Below are 15,122 nucleotides of genomic sequence, written 5' to 3' on the forward strand. Positions count from 1 at the left end.
AAAAGATCAGAAATGAAAGGCTGTAAGATACAGATGGGTGTGAACCAAAAAAACGTATTAAGAGTCATTCGTTTGATATTCTTAATGTAAGAGTGTTGGGCTGGAATTGGTTTACTTTTATTTTAGTTCAGAGGAACTGAAAGAAGTTTGAGTCTCTTGCTGGTACACGCACACTTTCTTTACCGCCTTTCAGGTGATTCTATGAAATGATTTGCAAAGATTTGACCACCGGCGCTTTCCTGAAACATGCCTCACTATATCAGAGCCACCTGCTGACGCTCCAGAGAAATTCAGATCCAAACCCACAGCAGACATGGACTCGATCATTCTTTTATAAATATACAAAACACAGCTTTTAAATAAACAGCGACGTATAAACACGTACATCCACAGATTCTCAGTAAAGTGGTGGTTTAGTAAAGGTTGACATGGGGATGTCGTAGATGGGCTCTGACACCGAGGGTTTCCTTCTGAAGTCCTGCAGTGGGTTACAAAAATAAATGTGAACACGATGTGAAAATGACAACACAGTGGATATAATGCAACAGGAGGATGTTGGCAAACGCTGTATCGTGTAAAGAGATGTCATCTGTAATTTAGTTTAACAAGAACTTCCTCAAACACGCTACTTCAGTATACTAGTTTTCAGATGATGGATTTCTCTTTTAGTGATTCTGCTGGATTTCGGAAAAGGAAGTCAGCATTCCTTTCACTGTTTGAACTTGTTCAAATGTTCGGCAGATGTGTGCTGAATTTAACCAGTAAATGTATCACAATTGAAAGTTAGAAATGATGCGTCATACTTGAAATTCGCAGTCAACACTTTGCAGTGGCAGATCTGATGAAGAAAACATAAATAAACCATCAGAAAATCAGGTGATGTAGGGAACAGATACAGTATATGATATGAAGATATGATACAGACGTATACACAATGATAAAATGATGAAGAAACAGCTCACAGTGACTCACCAACAACATGATCTCTGGAGTGAAGCTTCTGCCAGAAATGTTCTTGCTCTCTGAGGACGGAATTTGTTTTTATCATATTTTGTGTCTTAATAATTTCCACTTATTGAATTTTAAACTTAGCAAACATGAAAGTCATGCGTTTGATTTCCAGGGAACACATGTACAATAAAAATGATCGCTTTGATTAAACTTCAAGCCGATTTTAAATAACTGAAATCTAAACAAATTAATGTCATTTTAATGAAATATCAAAAACAGTATGATTTCTAACACAATCTCACGGGAGTTCATAACTATTTTACAAGCTGGCTAATCTGTATGAATTTGTACAATCTTAAAAGGTTTGAATACAATTTGCTTTTGCACCAGTGATGTTTTGGGGCTGGCTTACGCTGTAAAAAAATCCAATTTAAAAACCTCAGTTTAACAGCTTCATTACATTTTTTTGTTAACTCAAACTAGCTTTATGAGTCAATTAAACTTTTTCTTTGACAACTCGATTATTTTAAGTCAGTTCAATATAATTAATTTCAGTTGATTAATAAAGCTAATTTGATTGAACTTAAAAATTGAAGGCAGCTGAAAGTGGTGAATTTTTTTACTGTGGGAGAGGCTTCAATGTTGATTTTTCCTAATAACCATACATTTTTGTAGGATTCACATCATACAAATTCATACGAATTGGCCAACTTGTAAAATAGTTATGAATTCCGGTGAGATGAGTTTTTACTGTCAGCATTATTACCTTTTTCTTCTTTTCTCTGCCAGTGTTTTGACTACAAAAAAACAGGGAGAGATTAACACAATTTATATTAATGGGGATTACACTCAAATAATTTGTTAATTTTATTTTGTTAATCAGACACCAATTTAAGGCCTGTTCACACTATAATCACTATTAATTTAACTTTAACTTTAGACAATTGGTTGTTTGCATGATGTCACGGCACTGCGCAAAATGCAGATGTAGGGCAGAAAGTGATTTTTTCCTAAGGAATTCATTATCACAAACTCAAAATGCCTTTGTTTTGCGTTGATGTTCAAATCGATCAAACCATGACACCTCAAGGTGTTTTTTATTGTTTAGCAAAAGTTGATGTTCATGAAGATCATGCGAAGAACATGTTTCTCCACGTTAAGCTGTTTCCTTTTAATGGACCTCAATGGGGAAGAAACGCTTAATGCAAGATTATTCCTTTAATCCGTTTAACAAGGACTCATTCTTTTAACAGAAGCTAGTGTTTATTACAAGTAAGGGTTAACAGAAATTTAGGCTTCCCTGGTCGTTGTTTAGGTCGTTAAACAGGTCTTTTGAGTTTGTGATAGTGAATTCCTATGGAGAAAATCACTCGGCGCCCTTCATCTGCACGTCTCACGTCATCAAAACCACGTGATTGCAAACAACCTATATAACAAGACAAGACAATATATATAGATACTATAACAATTTATTGTATATTTAATTGACATTAATATTTGATTGTAAATTGATTGTATTAAATTCAATTCAAACTCAACGCTGTTCACAAAGATACCGGAAGTGAAGTTTGGGCCACATAACGCTGAAACCGTCCATAACCATAAATGTAGATAGACAGAGGAATTTTATTTCATTTAAAATGTGAAACTGCAGCGTGTGAGCTTTGAATAAACATAACGTTGTAATCCATTGATATAGTTATCGTTCTTGGTGTGAAAAACTTGTCGAAAACTATAAGAAATGAAATTCTCACGGCGTCTGTGTATGGCAAAACTCAAGAGCGCCACCACCATGAGGAAGAGCACACCAGCAGAAACAGAGCCAATGATCAGAGCCAGATCTGCACTTCCTGTGTTTCCTTTATACACAAACATACAGCAAACATGATCTGCAAACATTCTCTTTTACAACATTATTGCATATTTGACTTCTTGAATTAATGTGGTGGCATACAAAATCACAAAACTGAAACCACAACGTTACCTGAGGGGGGTGATGTGCAGTGTCCTGAAAAATAATGCAATGTGTCAGAATTTACTTTATTTTTTACTTTAGTGATTTCGGTAACACTTTACATTAAGATACCCTTTATGAAGCATTTATAAATGTGTTCATTAATGATTTATAAGTCATTTACAAATGCATTATAAAGCAATTATAACCGCATGAATTAAAAGCGGGATTCTAACGAAATACCTGCCAAATAGTGAGCAGGTATAAGTTAAACAACATAACATCCTACAGTCTCCAGTCTGACAGCCTATACTGCAAACAACATCAAGATAATAATGAATCTGCTTTCGAGTCAAATAAATACATTTATTAAGCATTTATAACATGTGAGTTAAAAACGGCTCACTATTTGGCAGGTATTTCGTTAAAATCCCTCTTTTATTCATGCCGTTATAACTGCTTTATAATGCATTTGTAAATGACTTATTAATCATTAATGAACACATTTATAAAGGGTACCTTAATGTAAAGTGTTACCGTGATATCAAAATGCATTCGATAAGAGTACACACCTTTATTGCATGGGAGATTTACCGTGTTGCTCATTTTGGAGTGCAGGTGGGAGTTACCCAGCTGTACGGTGTACTGACACTGATACAGTGTGTCGTGATCATAGCGGTTGCTTATGGGAAATTGTGCACGGTGTTGGGTCAAGGAAAACTGCCGGGTGGCCTCGGGTGACGTGGAACCCAGACGGAATAAAGAGAATGAAGCTTGTGGATATGAGGCCGAACCCACACACTCCAGGACGTGTTGGGTTAAAGACAGAGTGGGAACGGGAAGATCTTTAGGAGAAAAACACAGCGATGTAGAAACATTAGTGCTGGATTACAATAATTTCAACACACTTATAAAAGCAGTAAGTGTTCAAAAATGGTCAGCAACAGATAATCTTGCTTGTTTGCTGACTCAGGAACCCTGAGGAGATCGTTTGAATACATGTAAATTAGGTTGATTTATGCCGGTATGATGCTGGGATGTTGTGCGTGGTTGCTATGGTGTCTCGATGCATTTGCTGACATGTTGCTTTGGACGTTCCTACAGTGCGTGGTTGTGTGCAGGCCAATGTCAAAAAGGTCATCTCTAACGCTCAATGCTCAACAGCACCACTCATTTTAGTTGAAAGCTCTTTGTTGCTTTATCCAATCTTTTGAAATATAAAATGATCTGATCTTACCTATGACAGTAATGTGGACTGGCCGACTGGCTGTAGAATTCACCCGTCCCGTCTTTGGCAACGTGAGCTGGTATAGACAGGCGTACTCCCAGCTGTCTCCTCGTCCCATTGCTTTCACACTGAAGGAAGGCTGTTGAGAGCGAGACACCAGTTTGGGTGGCGCGAGCTTGGAGCTCAGGGTTCCTCTGGATATCCGGATCAAGAAGAAAGCGTCAGGGTGCCGATTTAGAGAAGCAGTTGGGGTCTGACAGGTGAATGTAAGTGTCTGACCAGTCACAATGTAGTCGTTGGAGGGGTGCACCATCAGCTCAGGGGGTGAAGGGGGGCTTACAAGTATGGCTGTAAAAAAATAACAGCCCTGGATGAATGTTTGCATGTAGGTTATGCCAAATGCAATGTTTGTGTAAATTGTTACGTGTAGACGTATATATATATTGTTATTGTTATGGTTTTGTTGTTTCCTTGTTCTTTCTCATGTTGCTCCTGTCAGGTTGGAGAGAGAGAGAGATTGGAGAGGAACGGAGAGAGAGCTTAAGCGTGGTTGTTGTTTACTACTGTTGGTGTCGAGTTTGTGCTGTAGAGCCTGATAAAGTTGGCCATCGTAAGGGCCTGTTGTGAACTGGACACCATATGTATGACAAATGACTTCTCTACCCAGGAAAGCTCTAGGGAGGTGGGTGCCCGCTTGTTTCTTTTTGTAAACCTGTTTTCTCCTGTTTGTCGGTAGTCAAGGAGTGTATATATTTGTCTTTTATTTGGGTCATTTCCTTTGCTAGCTTAGCGGACTAACTAGTTAGGTGCCAACTCTATTTTGTTTATTATGTTGGGCCTATTCCTCCTCCTGAAGTCCTGATTGCTTTCTTATTATTGTTTGAATGCTCTCTTTTTGCCACTTATTGAGAAGCTGGCTGAGCAAACTGAAAATTCATATTTTAGTCATATTTTAAGAGTTTCAGCCAGCACGCCCACATACCTTATCTGAACACTTTCAAGTGAATATCATATCATACAATCTGTCGTCACTTTTTTGTTTTAGATAAATACATTAGAGATGCACGCACCAATGCTAAACTTCTCCACCGATACCGACTGCCAGTTAATCGGAGTGATATCTGCTGATGCCAATACAGATTCTAAAGGTTAAATTATGTTATTCATTCATATGACTATTAATATTGAACATTAAACTGGTGATGTTTCTTAACATTTTCTATATACAGAGCACAAATTCATTGCATTTAAATCGACCGGTGCATCTCTAAAATGTACACATATGTGTACACATGTAAAGTAACATTTAATGCTGTTCACAAAATGATGAAGGTTTCAAATCATTCTAAATTTAAGAGAATAGCGACATCCACAACACAACTATAACTATAGACGAACAATATTGATATTTTTTCCACCTGATAAATACGTTTACATGCACCCTCATAATGCGATTACAATAGTATTTTGGCAATATTGCGGTTACACTTTACCTCATGTAAACGCAATAATTCGATCTAAATATTTTTAATCATAGGAATAAACTGTTTTTAAGTGTAATGAACCGCAACAGCCAAGTGGCCAAGTTTGGGAACCACGTAGGCCTACTGTGAGAGCTGGAGTCGAAAAGCGGAGTAGCTAATGGACGGACCGCCCACTATTATGATAGTATATTCCCAGTTATTACAGAAACTATTTATTAAAGTATTGTTTTTGTCATCTCTGTCCCCACCACTTTTTAAAACAAAGTTACGCCACTGAATTTTGGGGTCATATAAGTTTGCTAATTAGAACACAAGATAACACAATGGGTCAAAAACAACGATAACAACAACTATTTCTTTTTTGTGGCAGGGCCAGTGAAAATGTTGGCAGAGCAAGTAAACATTTGAATCACTGCCTGGGCCAGTCGAAAAATCCTTAGCGTTGAGCCCTGCAGCTACAACAATACACTAGTTTAGAATCTAAATTTACCTTATTTGTTTAGCAGCTAGATTAAATATAGGATTCACATATTAGTTAACAGTCGCATAGTTCAGGGAATTAAAATAGTTCAGGGACGGATTAAAGTGTCTGACACTTAAAACCCTATACTATAGTATTTGGTCATACCAAAAGTGTGTTTATAAGTATATAAAACTTTTGTGTTGTGTTGTGTTGTGTTGTGTTGTGTTGGCTTACTTACTGACCTGGGGCCCGTTTCAATAAGGCGGTTCAACCAACCCTATGTTAAACCTTGAACTCAGAGTTGGTTTACTTAGAAATTAGACACTTTGAGTTTTTGGTTTCAGAACAGCTGATTTGAGTTAGTTCAATTTACTCTGGGTAGGCTTACCCTGGGTTAAACGCGTGCACCACGACTATATCATCATCTTATCCATCATCAATGGAGCTCCGATATTACGATTCACCATGGCAACGGCACCAAAAAAAGCAACATGGCGGCAGAAAGCGCTTGAGAGTGAGGCACTTTCCGCTCTGCATACACTGGATTTACTGATGTCCTGAAAATGACTTAAGTTTAAATTGATAAATGTACCAATAAACAAATAAATGAATCATTAAATAATAATAAAGTAATAAAAAAATCGTATGTTCTCACTCGCCATGAGTGCTCTAGTCACGCGAGTGAGACGTCATGGTGTATAGGACACGTGTAGGGCGTCAGACTCTGGGTTTACCAAAGAAAACCTGCTCCCGACCAGGTTAGGTTTGCAGAGTAAGTTACTATGGTTACTGACTCTCCTTTAGAAACGGGCTTGAGTTACCCCGCTTTCTCGGGTTTGACATACCTCACATTCTGAAACGGAAAACCCAGAGTTTCCCTCATTTCAGGGTTAATATACTCAGAGTTTTCACTAAACCTCCTTTCTGAAACGGGCCCCTGTACTCATCTCTGTTGTTCATCATTAATAAACCTGCATCATTCTCTACCTCCTCTCCAGTGTTGTGTTCGGAAATCTGGTAGTGCCAGCAGCAATTGAAAAGTGAAACAGAATTGCGCACTATACTTGGCCCCCCTCTGTAAATCGTGACCCCTGCTTTTAAAAATCCTAGATCCGCCACTGGCTCTCATGTCATGTTAACATGTTACTGCGATTAAGTCCTTACTCTGATTATCGGAAACAATCGCATTATTGGTGCACATGTAAACGTAGTCATTGACAGCCAATTAAAATCCATTCCAATTTAAAGTGCGCTCACAAAATATGATATAAATATACAAAAAAAGTATAAATATAAGACTAATAGAGTTATGTTTACAGGACTGATGTTTTTCTTGTTGTAAACAGGCATTAAACTGAGATACAGACAGATTTAAACTGAAGAAAGAAGCGCTGCAGGGTGGAGTAGAGCTTGGTTTGGTGGCTTTTGAAGGTTTCATCCTTTACCCTGTTTCTTTAACCGTCACACCTCAATGACCTCAAAACATTTCCCGTCACAACACAGCTGCTTACTCTTAAACTATATCCTTCCATCTAACAAGCACACATCATTCGCCCCAACGCTATAAATATGTTATTTCATTATTCCAAAGCTCTCCGGAGTCTGATGATTTTTTACGTAGGAAACATACGTTTGACCATTCAATGACGCAATGTTGCAATATGACGCTATTTTACATCCACTTTGTTTTCTGAATATTTTACGACAGTCACGACCAATCAGAATCATGTTCAAGAGAGAAATAATACAAATAAATACACACACTTACATTTCAGCTCTGGACTGATATAAGAACTGTACATGCTGCTATCATACTGACAACAGTACAGATTCTCTTTCTTTGCATCTTCTCCCTTGAGCACAAAAAGCGCCTCTCGCTGTTTACTGGAGTATTTTTTAGTATCAATCTCCTGGCGTACTCTGAAGAGTTTAAATTCAACACCTCCAGAGCCCTGAGGAGCCTGACACAACAGCTCCACCGATGAACCCTTCAGTGATGATGTCAGGGTCGGCGCTTCTGGGACGGATGGCTGTTTAGCGTCTGCAGGATTGGTAGAACAGCATATATTAGTATGGTGTACATACTTTATGTGATGAACTCTATAGTCTTGAGTCAATATTAAATACGATTCTGTTGGGTATATCATAGAGATATTTATATAGATGCCTCATCAGCGCCTGTTATCTATCATCCGTCATATTGGAACAGTGACATGTTGTTGCATGTTGGAAAACTGATTATTGCAACAGCAGATGAAGTATTGACCGTTCCGATATGGCAGGTGCATCTATGTCTGAAGTGGCTGAATGTGGCATCTATGTATATACTCTATACAGGGTATACATCTCCTGTAATCCCAAAGTACTCCATGCCTTTCTGCTAAAAAACACAAATGTCTCATGAAAAGAGTAGGGTGATGTACGTTACTTTTCAAAATGTACTTTGAAAGACTCAAAATGTATATGGTCACTTTCCTATTTAGATTTCATGTTTACGTGTTTATTTGCGGTCAAAAGAAGTGTTCATATAAAACGTGACAGTTAAAACATAATTGTGATACTTACCGCAGAAATCCTGCCCGAGAATGATGAAAACTGCGAGGAGAAACCTGCGAGATGACATTCTTCTGCTGACCTCAGATATTCCAAACGCTCACAGTTGTGTGTGTATATTTGTGTAAACGGGTCTCTATATAAAATCAGCACTGGTTGTGGCTCTGTTCCCATTCACTTGCGCAAACTTCCTTAACCACGCACAAGAGCAGCAACCTATGTTTCATGTGTTTAAGAAAACCACATCCTTTCATGACATTATCAAAGCACGCCCCGCTCGAGTGTGCACGGCCTATCAAACAATGACAGGATGCACGGATACACACTTCACCTCCATCTCCATCCAAACAACCCGAAATGTGTTCAGTGATACAGGTCAGAGGTCAGCTGGGCTGTTTACCACCGTGCACCGTGAGGGGGTCTCATCCTCATCAGCAGACCAATAAACTATTAATAGCCAAGTGTTTTATATTTGGGATTCAAAAATGTAATACATGGTGTTGCATATGAATTGTGCAACATGTACATGACATGTGTTGTTTGCAGCTGAGAGGAACTCTGGTCATTTGATTGTTCGGTCAGTAATTGTGTCACATGGTCAGGAAAAGACAAACATTGTATATTATTGTGTCACTTTGTTGTTCTGTCTTTCTTTCAAACTCAATAAGCTTTTTTTTGAGTTATTACACACATAGACAATTAAGACAGATCCATTAATGCCTAACAGTGACTGAGAGAAACCACCCGAGAAAAGACTTTTAGATATATATATATACGGTATATACAGTATATCGTGAATGAAACAAGTCTTTATTATCTAACTCTACTTTTTTATAACCACCTTTTATTTTCGTACTTGTATTTATTGGTGAATTATTTCTTTGTCACAGTAACATCCAACGCTCGTCTTATTGTTCTATGTGATCATGTAAAATTAGCATTAGTCTTAGTCTTGTGGTTCAATGATCTAATGGAAAGTTCACCATGCAACGGGAAGTGGCAACATTCTGTAATATTAATGTTGATGACGGACTATGACTTATTCATATTCAGTATGAAACTGTACTTAAGGAACTTAAAGACGGAAAAATGCCCCAGACAGTTTCTATAGTACCCTGCTGATGTAAAACCATACCAGTCAAATAATTGAATAACCCCCCTTTTCTATAGAAATTCAATTTTCAACATTTTAAAAGAATAGCTCATCTATTAAAACAACAAATACCATGAAGGTAATGTATGGGAGTGATGCATTTATTAAAGTTGAGGTTTAACACCAATGCTAATTTCAAGCATTTGAGCACAAGACTTGAGTTTGTAAGATCTTGACAAGACGGTTTCATCGGACGCACGAACCTGGCCCGAAGTTAACTTCCGGTCTGTGTTTGGTTATAATATGACTATTTATTTGATATTTATAATCATTTAAATTCATATTTGAATATATATTAATTGTATTAAATTCGATTAAAACTACTCAACAGTTATAGATTCTTTGTGGAGGTCTACCAGAAGTTACATTTTGGCCACATAACGTTTGTGTATGTTGTTGCCAAAGCATATCCCCTGATATGCCTTCGTCTGTGTTTTTACCAAAGCAAATTTTGTACATATATGCCCTACACATATAGTATATAATATGGGTGCGGATATAGCCACGTAAAAAATAAAGAAACCATTTCAACATTACATTTAATTAATTCAACATTTAATTCGGTAAAATTATCCTTTTTGTTTCATTCTGTAAACTTCTAACAATATTTCTACCAAATTTGAAATACAAATATTGTTTCTCTTTGTATTTCTTTGCAGAAAATGAGAGAAACAGGTGAAAATAACAGAAAAGATCCTCTGTATTTTTTCAGATCTCAAATACTACAAACAAGTTCATATTCACGTTAAAGCAATACACAGTAATATTTCTACACGTAGGAAAGTTCAAAAATATATTCTTTTCATGTGAAAATCTGGATTTTTATCACAGTTTTCATGTTCATGCTGTCAGTCTTTCACATTGCTGTTGGATGACTTTGCGTCTTTTGTAAATAGTTGTGCGTCTCAGAGTGAAATGATGAATCTCAACATCATACAGACAGTGTTGGGAAGGGCTCAAATATGCCGAAGATGCTGGAACAGCAGAAAATGGGCAGGACCTGGACAGCTTGATGGCCCAGATCACACAAGTAACTCATGAACAACTATCACAAAACATAAAAACAGACAACGCTCATCCACACAGCATTAGGAATTATTATTCTGCATTCTGCATTTAGGACTATGTTTCGTGTTTAGGGCAATACTATTGAAAAGAAACTCAGAATTACTCTTGTTTCTCTATTTAAATAATGCTGGGTCTCAGCCCATGGTTGGGCGCACAGTTGGTTATTTTTAAAGCAATGGTTGGGTCTGTCCAATTTGACCCAACCATGACTTGAAACAAGCAGCGTTGTTTTCCGTGCAAGGTGTATGTAAACTTCTGACCCCGGCTGTGTGTTATTTTAGGTAAATGTGGAAAATATTGGCCTCGTTCTTCTACATGTAAACTCTACATGGTTGGTAAAAATAGACACAATTGCATTAGACAGTAAAAATCTGTGAGATTATTCTTTGTTTCGTGAGAGCAGTGAGCTTACATTCCAGCAGTTGCCCGTGTCATTTCTAAAGGATGCTGACCCTACCGAGCGGCCCGTGTTTATTCTGCAACTCATTTGAGTGCCCTCACCTTATTTGAGTGTGTGTTTTGTTCTCACAGGACAGGAAACAGTGCGTAATGCATATGAAAATGACATTTTCCAATTCAAATAAGTCTTTCAACAAAGGCAACACTAGAGCTGGGTTTCCTGGTTTAAGTGTGTGCGTTTTGCTGTTATCTGTGCGGAGTGAGGCATCAGAGACAGAGATATTAGCCACGACTCTATTATCTGAAGCGGGACAGGAGGTCTCTCATCGGCGTAAGAGCTCTGATAACAGCTCTGAAGAACATAATCACCTACTGAACACAGGTCTTCTGAGAATCACACGCTTACAGACACACTGAAGCCCGTTTGAGTGTCATGTGGGTTTCGGGAGTCAATGGAGAGTCTATCACTTTAGCTCATGATACCGTCTGCAAAGGGTTCATAATGTGCCGCGAATGTTGAGATACTGTTGTTATCAAACATTTACACAAAGCATTCATTCAATTCACTTTACGTTGTCATACACAAGTTTGGGGTCACTTGAGAGAAATGTTTCACTTCACCTTGCAAACCTTTCGATCTGAAGGTGAATGCTTAAATGGCTGAAATGAGTTTTTCCAGACAAAAATATAATTGTGCAAACGTTTCATTACAAACCCAAAATGTTTTTTCATATTTTCTAAAAAACGAACCTAGAATAAATGGAAATAAGGTTTAAATAACGTCTCAGGGACGTCGATAATATGACAAGACAGCATTTTTGCAAACTCTATACAAAGACCATACTGTATACCGAAGATGATCACATATAACAGTTTCAATTTTTCCTTTTTTTGGAAGTTACATGTGTGTTATTCCATTGCTTTTCATAGTTTACTGTTACTCTAAAATGTGAAAGAATATTAATAAAAGTGACAGTAAACTTTTGTCTATGTTATGTTTTGTTACATTTTTTCAAGTTTTGCCAATATTTATATTGCTAAATACATACTGTTGTCAGAATACATGACAACAAATCTAGTTATCAGTCCATATAAAATAAACTTCTTTCAAATGAATTCATCATCAACATACATTTTTCATGGCCATGGGTCAATATAATGATGTATGATACAGTATGATACATAATACAAGTTTGCAACAGCAAATGAAATCAAGATGGATGACGTCAAAACAGCAAATAGTCATCTGAATACCCAACTTGGCCAATGTATTGATCCATTAGTACTGTATATGAACTGCAATATTAACAACAGCATATACAGTATTATTATAAGAATTATCATCTTATTTTCATTTCAAAAGGATTTCTATAACAAAGATTAGTTTTGGACAAATGCTCGCTTTACAAAAGTAGAATTAGATTCAGTAGAATGTGTTTAATGGCTTCATTCTAGTATTCATTTGGTTGAGATACTGAATTACAGAGTAAAAGCTACTTTTTCAAAATTCTGGACTGACATTTCAGCCCCACCCACAATCACAACTACCAGGGGTCTTCAACTTCAGTTGATCACTGATAGAGAGACAAAAAGAGGGAGAAATAGACGACCGGCAGTTTTATGACTATGTGATCCGAATTTTTCTCTTTGTAAATATCATTTAAGCACTAATTGCTGGATTTCGGTCCTCTGGCGATTGCACGTGTAAAGATATTTTGGGCAAATAACAAAGACGACGTGTTTATTTGCCTCTTCTGGAGACATTAAGAATAGTTTCATCATACATGCACCGAGCGAATGGCCGTGACTGAAGCCGTGCTGCCGTCGTTTAGTTCGTTCTCAAACGTATGCAACGCATCTGAAAACATGAAGGTATGTTTATGTCAAACATTTTACCCATAAGTTTCTGCTCCTGGTTAAAAAACTGAACAAATTATTGTTAACTTCATCATTTTTGTAATGATCATTTGTGCGATTTTGAAGATTTCAGTATGATACGAAGTCTGAGTTTGTATGTAAATGCAAAAATGTTCTTCACAAAAAGTCACATTACCAAAGCGTCACATTAAATCAATAAAATAATTGTGTTATTTATAATAATTAATCATAATTACTGTGTATTAATCCAGACGGTTTGATTCGGGACCAATAAATGTTAATTCGTTGTTTTTGCTATATTTCATGAATAACTCTGAAGGCTTGGAAGTTTGAAAACGGACTTTTGGATCTGAGTCAAAGCAATGGCTGTAATGAACCTTCACAGTCCCTAACAGAACACAACAGTGAAAGTGAAGGATGCTGGGATATGGAGTTCCTGCTGTCAAATTGGGGCGGCACATCGCCCGAACGGTCCAACACTTCTCAAAGAGCACCCGTACATGACCATGTTCACAGTCCTGATCTTTACTACACTCAGGATCTGAACGAAGAAAGAGACCAAACAAGGCGAACCAGACATCAAGTTTCCATTACAAGCTCTCTGGCCGAACTTCTTCCTCACGAAGCGCCTTTAAATTCCTCACTGCCGGACCTATTCAACGGAGGATATTTAGAGCAGCAGGTGATGGGAAAATCATTCTCACAACCAGAAAGTTTCTCTCTTGTAAACGACACGGACAGAACAAATGAGAGAAGCAACGTGGGAAAACTGAGATCGTGGGATTTTCCACACTACCCTCAGTCTGTCCCGCTGATACCCTTCACCGACTCCAAATATGTCCCGACATCGGGGATCGCCATGGACACGCTGGTGTTTCCTCCACATCATCACTATAACTTCATCCAAAACTACTCTCATCCCAGACTCTACCAGCAGCAGCAGGTGAGCTACGTCCACAGCCAGCCAACCAGCCACTATCCAGGCCCACAGTGCATGATGCCTGACTCCACAGGGCCACCTGTAGGTCCGGAGGGCAAGCGCAGCCGGGCGGGGGCGGTGAAGAGGAGGGTGACGGTACACAGTTGTGAATACCCAGGCTGTCACAAGACTTACACTAAGAGCTCCCACCTCAAAGCACACCTTCGTACACACACAGGTAACCGCAAACCCAGAAGTACGCAAATGAATAAATGACAGAGTGTTAGAATAGTGGTCCAATCTTTGATAACTTACAAGAAAGACAAATCACAGACGAGATCTCTAATGTCTTGGATGAGATTGGAAAACGTTGCTTATTTCTCCTGAGAAAAATCTCACAAACGTCTCCGTCATTAGAGTTTCAGAAGCGATGTCAACGATGTGTCAAACTGAGCTCAGATTTGTCAAGTCTGCGATCAAAAGTCGATATTAATGAAGATCTCTATATGAACTCAAACATTTCTCATCACATTTACCCAAATCCAGATTATTTTACCTTCTATTTTGACTTCAGGTGAAAAGCCGTATCACTGCACGTGGGACGGCTGCGGGTGGAAGTTCGCCCGTTCCGACGAGCTGACGAGACACTTCAGAAAGCACACGGGTCAGAAGCCGTATGAGTGTGTGCTGTGCCACCGGGCCTTCAGCCGATCTGACCACCTGGCATTACACATGAAGAGACACGCGTGAGATCAGGAAGACATATACAGTAGATACACACAAAGAGATACACAGATATATACACGCTTATCTGGTTAGTTTATGCCCGTGATGGCATTTTAATGTCTTTGAGAGGACCTGAGGTCCGGCAGATGAGGTGCTGACAGTGTTTATCCATAAAAGGTCCTTAACATACAACTGACATGTACATACTGTACATTATTGTGAATTATGAAATGAAATTCCTTTTAATAAGAAGCTCCAAAAATGTAGGTACCTTGGGTGCGAATTCCCAGTTTGGAGCCTTTGAGCTGTACGATTTGGGAAACTGTAAAGAAGCAATTGTATCAAA

At 38.2% G+C, this 15,122-nt stretch overlaps 2 protein-coding genes across 2 annotated transcripts; one reads left to right on the forward strand and one right to left on the reverse strand.

Annotated features, from left to right (window-relative positions):
- Positions 1-7: 7 nt before the first annotated feature.
- On the reverse strand, positions 8-8,852 carry LOC130556342 (alpha-1B-glycoprotein-like). Its single transcript, XM_057337244.1, has 10 exons — positions 8,646-8,852; positions 7,849-8,121; positions 4,143-4,481; positions 3,478-3,750; positions 2,936-2,959; positions 2,706-2,810; positions 1,718-1,748; positions 973-1,022; positions 804-838; positions 8-478 (listed from the first exon to the last, which is right to left on the reverse strand). Exons 1-10 carry the CDS (start codon positions 8,701-8,703, stop codon positions 398-400), a joined length of 1,269 nt encoding a protein of 422 aa, XP_057193227.1. The 5' UTR covers positions 8,704-8,852; the 3' UTR covers positions 8-397.
- Positions 8,853-12,670: 3,818 nt separating this feature from the next.
- klf1 (Kruppel like factor 1 (erythroid)) lies at positions 12,671-15,055 on the forward strand. Its single transcript, XM_057338086.1, has 3 exons — positions 12,671-13,125; positions 13,451-14,288; positions 14,625-15,055. Exons 1-3 carry the CDS (start codon positions 13,051-13,053, stop codon positions 14,798-14,800), a joined length of 1,089 nt encoding a protein of 362 aa, XP_057194069.1. The 5' UTR covers positions 12,671-13,050; the 3' UTR covers positions 14,801-15,055.
- The last annotated feature ends 67 nt before the right edge of the window (positions 15,056-15,122 follow it).

The sequence above is a fragment of the Triplophysa rosa genome, linkage group LG7, assembly GCF_024868665.1.
Source record: "Triplophysa rosa linkage group LG7, Trosa_1v2, whole genome shotgun sequence".
NCBI classification, from domain to species: domain Eukaryota; kingdom Metazoa; phylum Chordata; class Actinopteri; order Cypriniformes; family Nemacheilidae; genus Triplophysa; species Triplophysa rosa.

Bases quoted from the DNA above. Each gene is read 5' to 3' on its own strand.
- LOC130556342 (XM_057337244.1), bottom strand. From the start codon at position 8,703: ATGTCATCTCGCAGGTTTCTCCTCGCAGTTTTCATCATTCTCGGGCAG. The intron at 4,482-7,848 runs GTAAGTGTGTGT...ATTTTTTTACAG, and splicing joins TATCAGTCCAGAGCTGAAAT to CCATACTTGTAAGCCCCCCT. The intron at 1,023-1,717 runs GTAATAATGCTG...TTCCGTCCTCAG, and splicing joins GCAGAGAAAAGAAGAAAAAG to AGAGCAAGAACATTTCTGGC.
- klf1 (XM_057338086.1), top strand. From the start codon at position 13,051: ATGGCCGTGACTGAAGCCGTGCTGCCGTCGTTTAGTTCGTTCTCAAAC. The intron at 13,126-13,450 runs GTATGTTTATGT...ATAACTCTGAAG, and splicing joins ACGCATCTGAAAACATGAAG to GCTTGGAAGTTTGAAAACGG. The intron at 14,289-14,624 runs GTAACCGCAAAC...TTTTGACTTCAG, and splicing joins ACACCTTCGTACACACACAG to GTGAAAAGCCGTATCACTGC.